Source organism: Rhopalosiphum padi, chromosome 1 (assembly GCF_020882245.1).
Source record: "Rhopalosiphum padi isolate XX-2018 chromosome 1, ASM2088224v1, whole genome shotgun sequence".
Lineage (NCBI taxonomy): Eukaryota > Metazoa > Arthropoda > Insecta > Hemiptera > Aphididae > Rhopalosiphum > Rhopalosiphum padi.
In genome coordinates, this window is record NC_083597.1 from 74,149,279 (window position 1) to 74,165,037 (window position 15,759).

At 27.2% G+C, this 15,759-nt stretch overlaps 2 protein-coding genes across 2 annotated transcripts in view; both read left to right on the plus strand.

Moving 5' to 3' along the window:
* The window catches only part of LOC132932223 (D-erythrulose reductase-like), a 33,754-nt gene extending 28,214 nt beyond the window's left edge, over positions 1 to 5,540 (plus strand). Inside the window, exons 2-6 of the mRNA XM_060998496.1 lie at positions 2,527 to 2,693; positions 3,068 to 3,314; positions 4,545 to 4,659; positions 4,901 to 5,111; positions 5,230 to 5,540. Of these exons, the coding sequence (XP_060854479.1) occupies positions 2,549 to 2,693; positions 3,068 to 3,314; positions 4,545 to 4,659; positions 4,901 to 5,111; positions 5,230 to 5,333 (822 nt within the window). The 5' untranslated portion in view covers positions 2,527 to 2,548 and the 3' untranslated portion in view covers positions 5,334 to 5,540. The remainder of the gene's footprint in view (positions 1 to 2,526; positions 2,694 to 3,067; positions 3,315 to 4,544; positions 4,660 to 4,900; positions 5,112 to 5,229) is intronic.
* A 1,329-nt stretch (positions 5,541 to 6,869) lies between these two features.
* Positions 6,870 to 15,300, plus strand: LOC132923961 (spermidine/spermine N(1)-acetyltransferase-like protein 1). The gene is made up of 4 exons (XM_060987978.1): positions 6,870 to 7,279; positions 12,217 to 12,268; positions 13,167 to 13,238; positions 14,208 to 15,300. The coding sequence occupies exons 1-4, from the start codon at positions 7,160 to 7,162 to the stop codon at positions 14,357 to 14,359; spliced, it is 396 nt and encodes a 131-aa protein (XP_060843961.1). The 5' UTR covers positions 6,870 to 7,159; the 3' UTR covers positions 14,360 to 15,300.
* The last annotated feature ends 459 nt before the right edge of the window (positions 15,301 to 15,759 follow it).

A 15,759-nucleotide genomic window follows, 5' to 3' on the forward strand; every position in this document is an offset into this window, starting at 1 on the left:
AATAGTTGATTGAAAAAACGAGAGCTGAACATTCACGGTATAGTACCAATATAATATAACACAGTGTTGAATATAATAATATTTAAAATAGGTACTTATGTTGTGGGTATAAATAATAAATATTTTTTTCGCGATGCCTACAAACTGTTTTTATAGGATTTCACAAAATAAATAATATACTATTTTTCCGTTCCGTTCGTTGATGATCTTATTACGGCGGACTTACCGTTTTTTCTGTGGTTTTAGGCGTTGATTAATTTATTACATCCCGAGGCTGATTATAGTAAAAAAATATATAAGTAATAACAATAATTATTTTTTCTATAACACTATAAAAATCGCCGCAGAGTGAAGGAAATCAAAAACCGTACCTATGGTCGGATACCGGGAATTTCCTGGTTGGGCGCCGTCCGCATTTACGTGCGTTTGGGGCAACGGGGGAGGGCCCCATTTATATTATCATTTGGCGGTTGAATATGTGTATGAATGGTAGTCATTTTATATTGATCGAATGAATTATAAAGTTTATTATTATATAAACTAAATTTTTTTATTTACCTACAAAAATTATATTATTACACTATAGAAAATATTATAGATTGAATCAAATTCTTCGTTACCTCTACTCGCAACGTTTACGATATTAGCACAGATTATAATTAAATAATTGAACAATAATTTAATTTCATACAATCTGAATTTGTAGATAGCTAAAGCAAGCTAAAGATTTCTTATAGACTAACCGTCGTCACCGCGACACCACCAATAATTAATAAGAACAGCGATGACCGATGGGCACGGTTGCGACGGATAATGTGCGTTATTTGTTATATTATTTTTTAGAATAATGTTAATAATGTTTTATTAATATTATTTATCTATAAGGAGTCTTAAGGTTAATAGGCAGCAATCATCAATTAACTTGGGATTTCTGTTTTATCACTTTCACTCACCTACAATAAAACAATAATTTTCGAATGAAATAAAATGGTCGATTGAGTTACCTAACCTCGGTTTAACATTTAATTGTATAACTGATTTATTATTTTATGTTTACATTTATATTACTTAATTCTACCATATTTAAATCCGTGTTGACGAGTTTAAATTTTAAACCCTAACGGATTTAAAAAAGCAGTCCTACAACAAAAATGCTAAAGAAAAACATTTGTATAAAATAGTACTTAAAAGTTCAATGTGTTTATGCGCTACGCAATATATGAGGTTCAACCCCCTCCATACATTACCAAAAATGTTTACATAAACAATACAAACAATAAAAATGTATAATACTATTTACTAATTATTGATGTATCTATTATATACATTTTTTTTCAAACCCCTTCCCTGTTATTAAATTCTGTGCATAGGCCTGGTATAGAATAGGTATAATATAGTAGACATATATATATTTGTCATCATTACCAATGGCACTGTTAGGGTAAAATATTTGGAATGAGTGGTAAATTACTAAAATAATTATTAACTAGGTGTTCTGAAAAATCAATAACTTTTAACTTTATTAACTAACTATTCATTTTTTATGAGAACTAATATTATTCAACCCTAGTTTATTTAACTTTTTTTATTTATTGTGTTAAAAATACTAATTATATATATGTACTAATGTATTATATATAATAAGTATATTAAGTATAACTGTAGTTACAAGAATATATCAAAATTAATGTCAATAAAATAATTTTAAAAAATCCTATTTTAATAAATAAAATTAACCAATTTACGTTATAAAACAACATTTTTTTTTCAAGGAAAATTTTTACATAAATCCAGTTTTTAAAAAAATAAATTTTATTTTTGTAGTGTAACTCGAAAACGAATAACCATATGTTTATACTTGAAGTTTTCATCAAATGTTTATATGATAATTTTCAAAATATTTTTACTCTTTTTTGATATTTATAGATAATTTAAATTTTGTTTTATTCCAATAAATGTCGAAAAAAATTTTCGTTCGATCAAAAAACTTAAACAAATTGTTCTTAAAAATATATTAATATAAAATATAAATATTTAAAATAATTACATAGACACAATTTATTTTTATAAGCATTTGAAGTCCAAATTTGGACAAAATTACATATTTAAACTATGAATAATAATATTCATTATTTTGTTATGGTAGTCTTACCCTTACGTACTTATTACTTTGACGTATAATGTATATTATTATATTTTAAACACACGTTGATATTTTGATATTTTCCTAAGCAATGTTTTCAGAAAAAATTAATTCAACCTCCTTGTATTACTAATAGTAAAATAAATTACTTTATCTAATTGCAACATGAAAAATTTAAAAACCATAACATGAAATATTTGCTATGAGTGATATAGCCTGAAATACCATTGCTCTTTAGATTTAGAATTAATTTTCGTTTACAATGAATTATGTATTATTGAATTCAAATTTAATACATATATCACAATTCATAGTGACGACTATCTCAATATGAACTTGCCCTCTTGTCCTCTGTTTTTAAAAATTATTTTTTCTGCTTTTAGTTTGCGAATAATAAGTAACAAAATGTTTCGTTCTATCTACAAGTTATCAACACACTTGAACAACCGCTGCGTTATGGGAACTTTATCCAGAGGTATAGCTGAAAAGCGTCCGAGTATGGAAAAGTATTTCAAAGACAAAAGCTTCATCGTAACTGGAGCAAGTGCAGGTAAATATTAAAATATTATTAAATATTTAAATTGTTAACATCAAGACATAATAGTACATAGTTCAATAGTTACTCAATACCACCAACTCCATTAATACCTTTATTATACTCATATATTTATTTATAGTATAGGCAAAGACATTTTACACAGTAATATTGTCTTCAATTTGATACGTCGTCTAGCTTTAAAATTCCACATAACTGTTTTATTATTTAAATTGTTTTCACTTTATAAGTATATTTATAGTAACCTATTTATAAATGATAATATATAATTATGTTTATTTCATTATCTACTAGTTTTCTATTAAAATTGAAAAATAAATACAACATCAATGAGCTTGTACCATTAGTAAAATTTTTTAAATATTTAGGTATGGGCAAAGTGATTACTGGAAGATTGTTAGGTTTGGACGCGCACGTGTTCGCAATCGGAAGAGATATAGAAAGTCTACCGTGTAAAGCTGGCCAAAAAATGACCAAAATAGCAGTGGACATTGGTGATTGGGATTCGACGTATTGTAAAATCCTAGAAATTGGGCCTGTTCACGGTTTAGTTAACAACGCCGGAGTGGCACACATTGAACCTTTTTTGGAGACAACACAACATGGATGGGATAAGTACGAATACAGATTAACTTTTTATTAATGGATAGATGGAATTAGTAGCTGTTTTAAATGGCACATAGCAAATAAGACAATAAGCGATAACTATACGTACATTTTTGTTCTCAAAATAAATATATATAACCGCAAAAATTTATAATTTATTGTCTTTTTTTACCATATAAGTTAATAAAGGGTAATGGTTTTAACATGCATAAGTCCCAAAAGAAAATTAAATTTAAATATATTTTCCGCAGATAAGTATTAAACATTTGAGCTTTCTGATTATAGCATTTTCAATTTTTCTTTTGATATATATGTTTAACGGTATTTAGACATTCTTCCTAAATCAAATTTTTTTTTAGGTACTTTCCCGTAAATTCCGTTCTTATTTAGTATTTATTATTAAAACCCAACGGTTAAAAATTTGTACGAGAAATTTTTTCAAGCTAAGATATTTTGAATTATTTAGTGTCTGTGAGCTCTTAGTATAAAAAAATACTAGTCGAATTAAAATTTCTGATTTTATAATTATTATTATTTACCTAATTTTGTATTTGTAATATTTAATATTTATACTAGTAAATTTTATATTTTTATGACGTTTAATTTGAATTATATTTTTATGTTTTATACATAAATAATGATAAAAAAATATAATTTATTGATTTATATATTTATTAAATTTTTATTTCGGAGGAAATTGTGCTGTTTGGGTGAAAAACTTCCGACTTCCGGGGTGGGAAGAAGACACAGGGGAGGCGTTCTATAAATTTATGTTTTTCAAGTACTTTACTCTTTTATTTACTTTTATTTAAAGACAATAATTTATGGTCTTAACTTAAGTTTATCATCTAATACAGAATGTTTTTCTTAACATGTAAATATACGAGTAATATAATGTATACATGAACAAAGCTATTAATAGTTAAACACTTCTAAGCAAGCAATAAATCAAAATTACGAATGTTGGTTAATATTCCTAACCTAACTTTTTTATAAAATATGGTTTTTGGTCACATATGTTTATTAATAGGTATACTTAGATATTATTTATAAATTTAAGTGTCATACAATTAGTATTCCTACCTACTTATTTTATTGATAGCCATTTTTAGAAACATCCAAACACTACAGTAGTTATATTTGAGTTCTTAATGATTATTTTTCACATGAAAATTGAAAAAGTACAATATTATTAATGCATTTATTAATTAATAATTTAAATGATATTTTTTTTTTTAGTACATTAAACGTAAACTCCAGAGGAATAGTAAGAGCAAGCCAAGCTGCAGCTAAAAATATGATTTCTGAAAAAATCAAAGGATCAATAGTCAACATATCCTCTACTATATCTGAGGTTATTACTTATCGATAATATTTTATATTATTTTATGTATATCATATTTGCATATACCTATATATCTATGGTTTATATTTTATGAACACATTTAGATTAAAACTGTTTACACTTAGGATTATTTCATATTTGTAAGAATTAATTAGGTAGTTCTGATGAAAAACTTTAATTTTTTTTAAATATTATTCATAGTAAATAATAGTGTATTAGTGTGATTATAATTGAAAAATTACATTTTTAGAGAGCAATACCAGATCATGTATCATATTGTGCATCTAAAGGAGCTTTGAACCAAATAACAAGGACAATGGCCATAGAATTAGGTCCTCGTGGCATAAGAACAAACAATGTCAATCCTACTGTAGTATTGACCACTATGGGGAAGATAGCATGGTCAGATCCGAAGAAGTCAGGACCGATTATGAATAGAATACCATTAGGAAGATTTGCAGGCAAGTGAAAATATTTATATATTTGTCCAACATTTTGCATTATTATTGTTAAAACTATATTGTTATTGTATAATGTAGTAGCAGGTAGATATATAGTAATTCATAATACATTTTTCAGAACCTAATGATATTGCTGATGCAGTGATATTTCTATTGAGTGACTATTCAACAATGATAAATGGCCTGAATTTATACGTAGATGGCGGTTATATGGCTTCATAAATATTTTAATATTAATGTTGAATGTAATAAAATAATTATACAATTTAAAACCTACAATAAAATCTATTTGAATTGTAATAATATGTACATTTTATATTTATACATTTAATTATTATCCTTATAAGGTTTGCTTACTTTTTAGCCTTGAATCTTTTAAGATCATACACCTTTTATAGTTTATCAATAACGTTTTAAACAAATATTCGACAAAACAATATCACACGATGTTTTGAGCAAATTGCAAATCAACAACTACTAATTTATTGTCATTTTTTACAACAATTAATTAATAGGTACTATTCTATAGATACTTAATATGATTATTGATTGCTTTAGTTATTTTGTTTGTTTAAAAATCTGATTAAGTGTGTAATTCATCCTTGAATAAACTACTATATTATAATGATTACCGTTTTATTATGTTATGATTGTTATGAACAACTAACAAGAACAATTATAGGAGCTTAGGTTAAAAAATAGTTTTAAATATCTTAATCAGAAGTGTTTGTTCTATCCAGTCTATTCATTTAGAAGCTGTTGCCATTTCTTCAAAACTAAAAAATGATTTTTTTTTTTTTTAATTCATTATTGCCTAAAAATTGAATTAACTATAAATATATTTTACTAACTTAACCCGAAAATAGAAAAATAGAAATAATAAATAATTCGTACTATCAATTTATCTCTAGCTGATGAACATTTTTTCTCATTTACAAGTATCTAAAATAACTTGTAAGTTGTTATTATTACTATTAACTAGACCGAAACATACCTAATCATCGTCAGTTTTTTTCAATAATTTAGATTCAAAACAAGTAGGTAATGATTAATGAAAGTTCAATAGTCCATAACGTTATAGTATTATACAATCGTATTTTGTAAATTGTGTAGCTAATTTATTAAATTAATGTATTATTCTTCGGGAAATCGTTCATAAATAATACGATATCAGTGGTAAAAATAAATTGAATTAAAAAATAATAGGCATTTTACCTTCTGTTTGGTATGTTATACGTCATAGTTCTATTACTAGAATAGTATTTTAATAAATACTGATACGATGTAGTTAATAAAAATAAAAATACTTTTATCGGTATTATTTTATTATGTAAAAGTATTTGGATGAAATACTTAATATAGATTATAGACTGTACATCACTTTATTTAGAGGAGCATAATAATAATAAAGTTATTATGTTACTTAATTAATACATATTTCAAGTCTAACTGTCAACTTTGAGACAAATGTGAAACATATCTAAAATGTGCACTGTAAAAAACTTAAAATGTTTCAATTGCAATTAGAATTATCATGTATATTTATTATAAAATAAATTAACCACGTAACACACCATTGTTATTAAAAAAAATATTTTTCTACCACTCTGTACAACAGTCACAAATTTTAATCTCAATGTGAACTCTTGATATTTAATTAAATTATCCATAAAATAAATAGTTAGTAGGTAGTAGGTACAATAGGTACATACATAATATTATATAAGGTTGTACTTCAAAATTAAACATTTCATTTAGATACCGTCTACTATCTAGTCAACGTAGTAGGTACATAACTATACAAATTCACGTAGTTTAATACATTTTTATTTGAATTAATTATTAGTTATTTTACTTTCGTAAAGTACATAATATTATAATTTATAATATAAATATACAACTTAATTTAGGTTTTATATTATTCTATAAATAATAAAATAAATATTATACCTAAAAGTACATACATATATTCTTTACTATAGAATATTCAATATTCGCATAAATAAATATTATTAAAAGTCGAATTTACTTTTATAAATAAAATCAAAATGAGCCGAATGAAAACGTTGTGCGCTATGGAATCATTGGTAGAAGGTGTTCCACAAATTAATTTCATCATCTGCCCAGCTGAGATTGAAGACTGCGACCAAATCTATGAATTAGTTCAAGTAAGATAGTTTATTAATTTATTTAGTATATTATAATGTAATTCAATAAAAAATAAAAATTATACGTCTTGTATAGTTATATGATTGTATAATATAGATCTCATTATAATACGAGCAGTGCCGGCGCTAGGGAAGCACAAATGGGACAAATATCCGGGGCCCCGCTTTTGTTAAAGGGCCCCGCGATTTTTAATTATCATCTTAATACCGTGAGACACATTGACATTTTACATAATTACAATTTAAATTAACAAATTATAAGTCTATAAATGAATTATTTTATACTACACATCACACATGTATAACATTAGAATGGGCTACTCTGGGGTACCTAATGGCTAATTTTAAATTTGTCCAGGGCCCCACAATCCCTAGCGCCGGCACTGAAAACGAGTATTTAACCAAAATCATTTGTTAATAGAAAAATAAATAATTTTTTTATTTTATTCTTGTAAGTAGACGATTAATTATCTCATTTTTAATCTTATTAGATTCAGAATTTTAATTTTCAACTCTATTTTATTTAAGTTATTCACACGAAATCTATTAGATACTATTATGTGAATTCACAAACATTAATTTATTAAATAACACTTATTAATATTATTTTATTGTATGAATAGTAATAATTAATAATCGATGTTGTAAGAGTCTGTTTTTATTTTATCATTATAACTAAGAAATAATTAACCCAGTAAAAGTAAACATAATTCTTTTTTTTTTAATATATCTATTGTTTTGAAAATTAGTAATTAATTCATTTTTAGGGTCTAATAAGATACTAAATAGTGAATACCTACTAAATTGTAACTAATGATCTGTGTGGAATACAGTTTACATTACTGCATTATACTATTTAAATTTAACTTAATTTTAAGAAAGAAAAAAATTATTTGAATACCAATATTCAAATAATTTTACTCAAATACTTTACACCTCTGATAGTATATACCTTTAGTTTATGTTACATCCCGGATGAAAATAATATATTTATCTATAGATATGGTTCAATTCGAATATGATTATTAATTAGGTACTTTCAAATCGCATCTTTGCCATATCAAATTAATAAAATTATTAATATCCAAAGGGTACATTGACTTCACTATACACTTCGAAGTTGGATATACATTTTTAGTGATAAAATTTTAAAATTCAAGTGGAAACCACCCCAAATGGCCAAATGTCTTGCCCCCACATCTTATCAATTGCGTCTTTCCGTGGTTAGGTCACTGATTCTGGATTTGCAAACCCTCACTCATAGACATACGAGGTGTTGAGGTGATTATTTTAATGGTTCCTCATATTTTCTCAAAAATAAATAAATTTCTTTTTGTTTTAAATGTTTTTTCATATAACATAAAATCATTAATAGTTCAAACAATATTTTAGAAAAATTTTATTTTTACAGTTCTTATAAGTTTGTACTTTTTTGAATAACAGCATACCTACATTTTTAATTTCATATTTTTAATCAAATCGTTTTCTGATGATTTCAATTCATAAAATTGGATTTTGGACAAACGGGTAGTTAATCAGTTAAATGAATATATACATAACCGATATTCGGTATGGCTAGTATAATATTTTTATATAGTACAGTTAGGTATGCAGTATAGGTACTTATAATTCAAACATTAATATGTAGATATAATTCCGTTACGATGACGTGTTACTACGATCTGTGAACACAGATAATCAAAAGCCGCTAAACTATATTTAAACATCAGAGAAAACTGAACTTGGTCCCGGCAGGTTATTGGGCCAATAAACCGGATTCGAATTGTTGGCATTTGACACGACGCACGTGTACGGCGGGATACCTGTTGCAGCTCACGTGAAAGGCCTTATTGTTGTATGGGTACGCTCCTATTAATATGGGTAGATAAATAAAATATACGTGGACACCTATCACGCCTATATTATGATGAGCGAGTTAACTAAATATAAACTATAATAATTATTGCACGTTGCCTATATACATCTATATCTAGCGATTATGAGTGCACGACTGCAACACGTGTTGACTACAATACTTACCGGCTTATCGGCTACCGCGGCCAAACGTGAAACGATGATCACGCCGCGTAGAAATAACCACAATAACCGCCAAGTCCGACATAACAATACATAATAACCGCCCGTTACATGGTTGTTATTAAGAGGACGGTGTGTTTTCTCTGTCCCTGCAGAGTAACGCATAATGCCATAACATATTCCAAAATGTACATTAAGCAGTTCCAATATAGTCTATTATTATTGGCTTAATAATATTAGAGTGGTGAATTGACTTATTATTAAAATACTCGATGTAAGAAATTTATCTGTATTCCCTTGTCGGTTTTAGGTTTTTAAACATAAATCTAAATACCTTCTATAATAATTATAATATACCTATCCCCTCTGCCGTACATACGCATATTAATAAAATAAGGCCAAAAGCAACCGTGCTCAATCGGGTATCACCGAAGCAAAATTACCAGTTACCGAGGTAAGAGAAAACAAAATAATTAAACATACCTACGTAATAATATTATTGTTGATAGAATTATAGTTTATTAAAAATACTTTTTAATTTTTAAGTTGGTTACGAATATGTAAAATTAATTCAAAAAACAATGTGTAATGTTCTTAACTTTAAGCTTAATAATAGGTCAATTCACTTTAATATTATTACTAACACAAAATTGGTCCGGTTGAACGTACATTTTTTACACTTTTTTTCTGTCATGTTTGCGCACACAACATTATATAGTAAAAACTAATCAACTATCTCCATATATCACTCATATTGTCAGGACATGATGTGCAGGGAGCTATATCCCACTCCCACATGGCATTTTTGTATTTTTTTTAAATTTTATAAAAAGCTTAAAAGTATAATATTGTTATTTACATTCAAAAAATATATACTTATTTCAATATATTTTATTACATATTTCACATATTATTAAAATTTATAATATATTAATATATAAATGCGGTAGCATACGAATTTGACATATTATGAAGTATACATGACTAGTCTACAACAATATGACATTATTAACAAACTTGGCTTCAAATTCATTAAAAGCCTGAATCCTAACCCGTGTGTCACAATTGTAACCACATTAAAGGTTTTAGACTTTGTTGTAATGTAACTTGCCAGAGAATTCCAATTCCAGACGTCTATTGAAGCTTTATTATATTATATGTGTATTATTTCGTTTATTTTTAGATTTTTAGCGGAACGTTGAATGTATATATTTTACAATGATGAGCGTTTTATTATTTTCTTTAAATATTTCGATTTTAAAAAATGAGAATGGTTCTCTGTAGCAAATTGGGTCTATTTTGTATTTTGGGTTAAAAGTAAAAAATTCATAAAAGTAAAATTTATAACTTGGAAAAAAATTAAAAAACACGTGAATTTTTCGGCAAATTTAATCAATTTTGTTTTTTTTTTGTGTTATTTAAAAACGAATAACCACCCGAAAAATACCCGAAATTTTCAACAAATATTTATATTATAATTTTCCATTTATGATAAAATATTCAAAATATTTTGACTATTTTTAGCTATTTATAGACATACTACATTTTCAAATTTTTCAAGATTCCTCATAAGTAATTAATACTGAAACCATCAAATTCAAGAAATATATAAATTAAATTATTTTAATGATGATTTTAATATCTATGTAAAATAAATCATATCACGAAGTAGGAAGACACACATTAACATTAAATTTCAATGATTTTATGGAAAAACAATTTTTAAACAATTTACAAATATGCATAACAATATATTCCTGTATTATTTATATTTATATTGTTATATGCTTCATAATAGGTATTACTGAACAATATTAAGGAAGCCACCTAGACCTAATAGTCGTTGTTTTTAAAATATTAACTAATAAAAAAGTTACAGTTATTTAAAGCTGTATAACATTTAAAGGTTTTGCACCTTTTATAACAAAATGTATATTTAGACTATATCAAAACCTCGATAAATTGCAAGATAAGTATTTTTACTACAAACCCATTTTTTTTTCGTTTCGTAATTCAACTTTAATTATCATTGGTAACATGATCGAAAATTAAAATTATACACTGCGGTCAGTAAACATTTGCAAACATCCATACATGCATACAGCTTCTTCTAGCTAATATATAGTTAATAAGCATTTAAATTATCAAACCATCTCTAACCTCTAAGGTAAAAGAGATTATAACAGCTGCGTAGTATCCACGACTTAATATCTATTTAGGCATGATACCATCATTATGACATTATCAAAATGCCGATATACACGAAATTGAAACAGTCAATATTAGTTAAAATCACTACCTATAGGTACCCGTGTACCCAAGTAATATTTTATTATGAAGTACCTAGATCACGAAATAAGAGTATAATACTATAATATAATTTATAAGTATACACCGATGATAACAGAAGACACTCGTTGATCGTTGTTTGGCTGTAGACACCTATTTATAACTATAATATATTACATTTATAAACTAGTGCGACAGTAGTTTTATTACTGCTATATATTACTGCTTATTACTGCTGTGCTATTTGCAAATACAATTTTTTATCTCTAAATACGAATAATTGTTACAACAATAACACGCACAACACTAATTTGAAGTGGTTTATTATGTTATATTATTCACTCTAACTATAGAGTAGTATAAATATAAACGTAAAAAAATTATTATTATACACTATCTTATCGCTGTTGCGGGTCTATTGGAATGTGAGAGTGGTTCAGCGTGATTTCTGCACAAATCGATTGATAAAATTATATTTACTTTAAAAATAATAACTTAAAAAATCAATGACTTACCATTAACCTACATCTTATAATTAAATATTATACGTATTGTGCAATCTTGATTTTTAAAAACTGTACCTAATTGGCCAATTATTTTTCGTGTTTTAGGAATACTATTCCGAATATGGTATACCAAGCAGCAGACAGTTGAACAAAGACAGTGAGTGATATTTTAATTAATACTAAAATGCATAGGTAGCTAGGTATCACGGCTTTAAATAGAATGGTTGCGTAACGCCGTAACGAAAGAAGGAAAAATGATTAGGTACCGAACGTTTTCCGCCAAATACCAAGATCATAGAACACTCCCAGCGGAATGAACAAAAATATATGATATAAAAAAAATATATGAAATATATATATATATATATTAATATATAAAAATATATGATTATATAACTTGTATCTAATCATTTTTATATAGTGGTGTTTTAAAATTAAATATTTATATCATTAAGTATTTAAACTATAAGGCTTTTTAAAAAAAACTAATAATTATTGCTACAGAATCTAAGGTAAAAATCATCTGATTTCGGGGGAACATTTTTAACACACATAAACATCCTGTAGAATTTAGTACACCGTCCTGCGACCATACCATATATCAGCGGTTCCCAACCTATGGGCCGCGCCTACAAGTGGGTCACGACTCACGGGCAGTGTAAAATTGGGCCGAAGACCATAAAGTAATAACATTACCAACGCATATATTTAAAATAATATTATTATATATTTTTATTTTTTATGATATACCTAATAATATTATATATATTATATACATACGTGTATATAGGTGTACTACTGTATTAGTCATTAGTGGGCCTCAAAAATTATTTTACAAGATTGGTTGTCCTAAAAACTAAAAAGGTTGGAAACCGCTAGTCCCTACCATATATATATATCTATTCTGTGATCATACTATTTAAAGCCATGGTAGATACCTATGGACTTGGTTACATGACAAAATATACCGTTTAAATATTAATTCAATGTTTTAACCTTTATTATAATACCTAACGTATAATATGACCACTATTGTAATATTACAATCATTGTAGCTTTCAGAAGGGACGGATTCGAATCTCAAAACCCAAGTTTCCAATGTTTCATAGCAAAAACTAGAAAAGAAGGTAATTAATTCTAATTTTCTATTTTGATATTTAACATACAGTTTATGTCTAAGTTTAATATTACAAACGAATAATATAGGAATGACGAACGATAAACACATTGGAAAATAAGCATAAATAATGTTAATGATAATATTATTAGGTTGTAAGTGAAACTGGATTTACAATTACAATTTTAAAGGGCACCTTAACAAAATCATTCAATGAATTGGACATTTGAACATTTTAGATTTTAGACATCTTACAAAAACATAGTTTTTTTTTGCAAGAGACACATAGCTTTTATATTATACAAATGGTCTACCAAAATTCTATACACCCACCATTATTATTATTGTCATAACGGGTTTTTTTTAATTGATTACCTACTAATCTAAATAGTATGTAACATAAGAATAACAAAACTAAAAACAATTTCATAGTAAACTATTTTCAGCTTAGCCTACCCCTTCTCCTATAGAGTACCACTAGGATAGGCGCATGATGTATTGCGCGGTCTTTAACCAAATGCTCAGGTCATTTCATGGATTTTCAGCAAAATTGTTCTAACACAAGCCTCCATAAGGCTCTATCCCCCATTTCTCATTTACTCACTAAAGCTGTTTTCACGTCATTATCTATTCTATCTACGTTTATATAATCATATCCAAACTTCCAAAGCCACTCTAACTGACTTTGAATAACATCTCCTCATAACATAACCGAACAATCCCAATCTATTCTCCCTCATTTTGTCTATACTTGGTGCAGCTACTCTTGTACTAGTATACTACCCCTAATGAATTCATTAATTATTTTATCCTTCCTGATCATTCCATGTATTCACGATGCACATACCACTTTGGCATTTTTATCTCTACTACACTAAATCTCTATTCTGTTATATTGTCTACTGCCCAATATTCCAATTCATACAACATGACTACTTAATACTTAATAATAATTATTATTATTTTTGTGTGTCTATAGAAGACGTTATTATTGGATTCGTACTATGGTTTCGACCGTTTGAGAACACGACTGGCCAACGAGTGTTCCTCGAAGCACTATACGTTTCCAAACCTTACCGACAGAAATACGTCGAACAAGCACTTTTTGAGAAAACGATTCAAATCTATTGATTGGAGGTGGACGAGTTATCAATCGCCCTGCCGCCGCTGTGTTGTAACCATACTGACTATATATACATCAACGCGTCTGCAGGCCCAAATGCCCAATGCATATAATGTTATACATATCAATAGCAATAATAATAACAATAATAACTATTATTATCCTCGTCGTATAATTGTATGCTATTAAAAATCCGCTGCGTTATCCAGAAAACGGAAAATTAGGACAACTGCAAACAGTGGAGACTGAATAGAAACGAAAACAATAATTAATAATAATATTATATTATATTCCTATCGTTATAATATGTGTTGCGGACGTCTACCGCGAAAACGGAACTGTAGGTCTGTAGCGGATTACCCAAAGATCGAAAGCGGAAATGAGTGTCCCCTTAAAGGGCTCATAGAGATGACCCAGACTGGTCCCCTGTCACACGCCACCTTAAATTAAAAAACACCGTGCCGCGTCGATACAATATTATCTATTTATCTACATACATTGTATCTATTATCACAATAATGACATTTTATTACACGACGAGCTGCTGTACTATATTATTTTATTCGTCCTCGCCAAGAACGCGTTGAGATTTGATTATCTGGTGACACTTTTTTGAACGGATATTTCTAATTCAGCCATACCTACTCACCCATGGCGAAATGAATAAATTTATTTTATCAAGGATCCACCTCACGGAGGAGACGTATATCTTTAATAAAAAATAATTTTTATTTATTTAAAATAACTTCCCACGACTTATGAAATTGGAGTCTGTCTATATACGGTGCACTCGGTTCCCGCAAATATTTCATTATCACATCGATGGATCACGCCGAAAGTTGTCGACCTACAAATCTCATATTTTTTAATTGTTGTTATTACTTATTGTGTTATTGATTTAAATTATAATGCGTAATATAAATATATGGATGAAATCGAATTGTTTCAATAGCTTATCCTTTTTTATATGTACCCATATTGTTCTCACCATTAACAAAACCGGGGGATCTATTAGCTAATGGATTAATTGTTAAAATATTTTTCAATAGATGAGCAAATTACTTCTGATGAAGTTGCAAATCCTGTATGAATTATTAGTAATTTGAATGCTGCTTTTAACTATGCAGCTATTGAATTGTTACCTAACCTCCTTTTGAATAGTATAACAGAAAAAAAAGGTCTAAATGGTCTTGTGATCATTTATACGTCAACAAGAAGTCCATAATATGTATTGTTATTAAAACATGTTTTTGTCAATTATGTTTCAATAGAACTTAAGTAAATTTTTATTCTTAGAAAACCAGTTTTTCTGGAAGATGTTATTATTAAAGTCATCGAATTTGTTTCAAATCAAATATAGGTTATGATACTTAAGATACTGTGTTTTCAGAATAAATTCTTTTATATT

Excerpts from the sequence above, each read along its gene's own strand:
- LOC132923961 (XM_060987978.1), top strand. The coding sequence starts at position 7,160 with ATGAGCCGAATGAAAACGTTGTGCGCTATGGAATCATTGGTAGAAGGT. Across the intron at positions 12,269-13,166 it reads CAGACAGTTGAACAAAGACA|CTTTCAGAAGGGACGGATTC; the intron begins GTGAGTGATATT and ends CAATCATTGTAG. Across the intron at positions 13,239-14,207 it reads AGCAAAAACTAGAAAAGAAG|AAGACGTTATTATTGGATTC; the intron begins GTAATTAATTCT and ends GTGTGTCTATAG.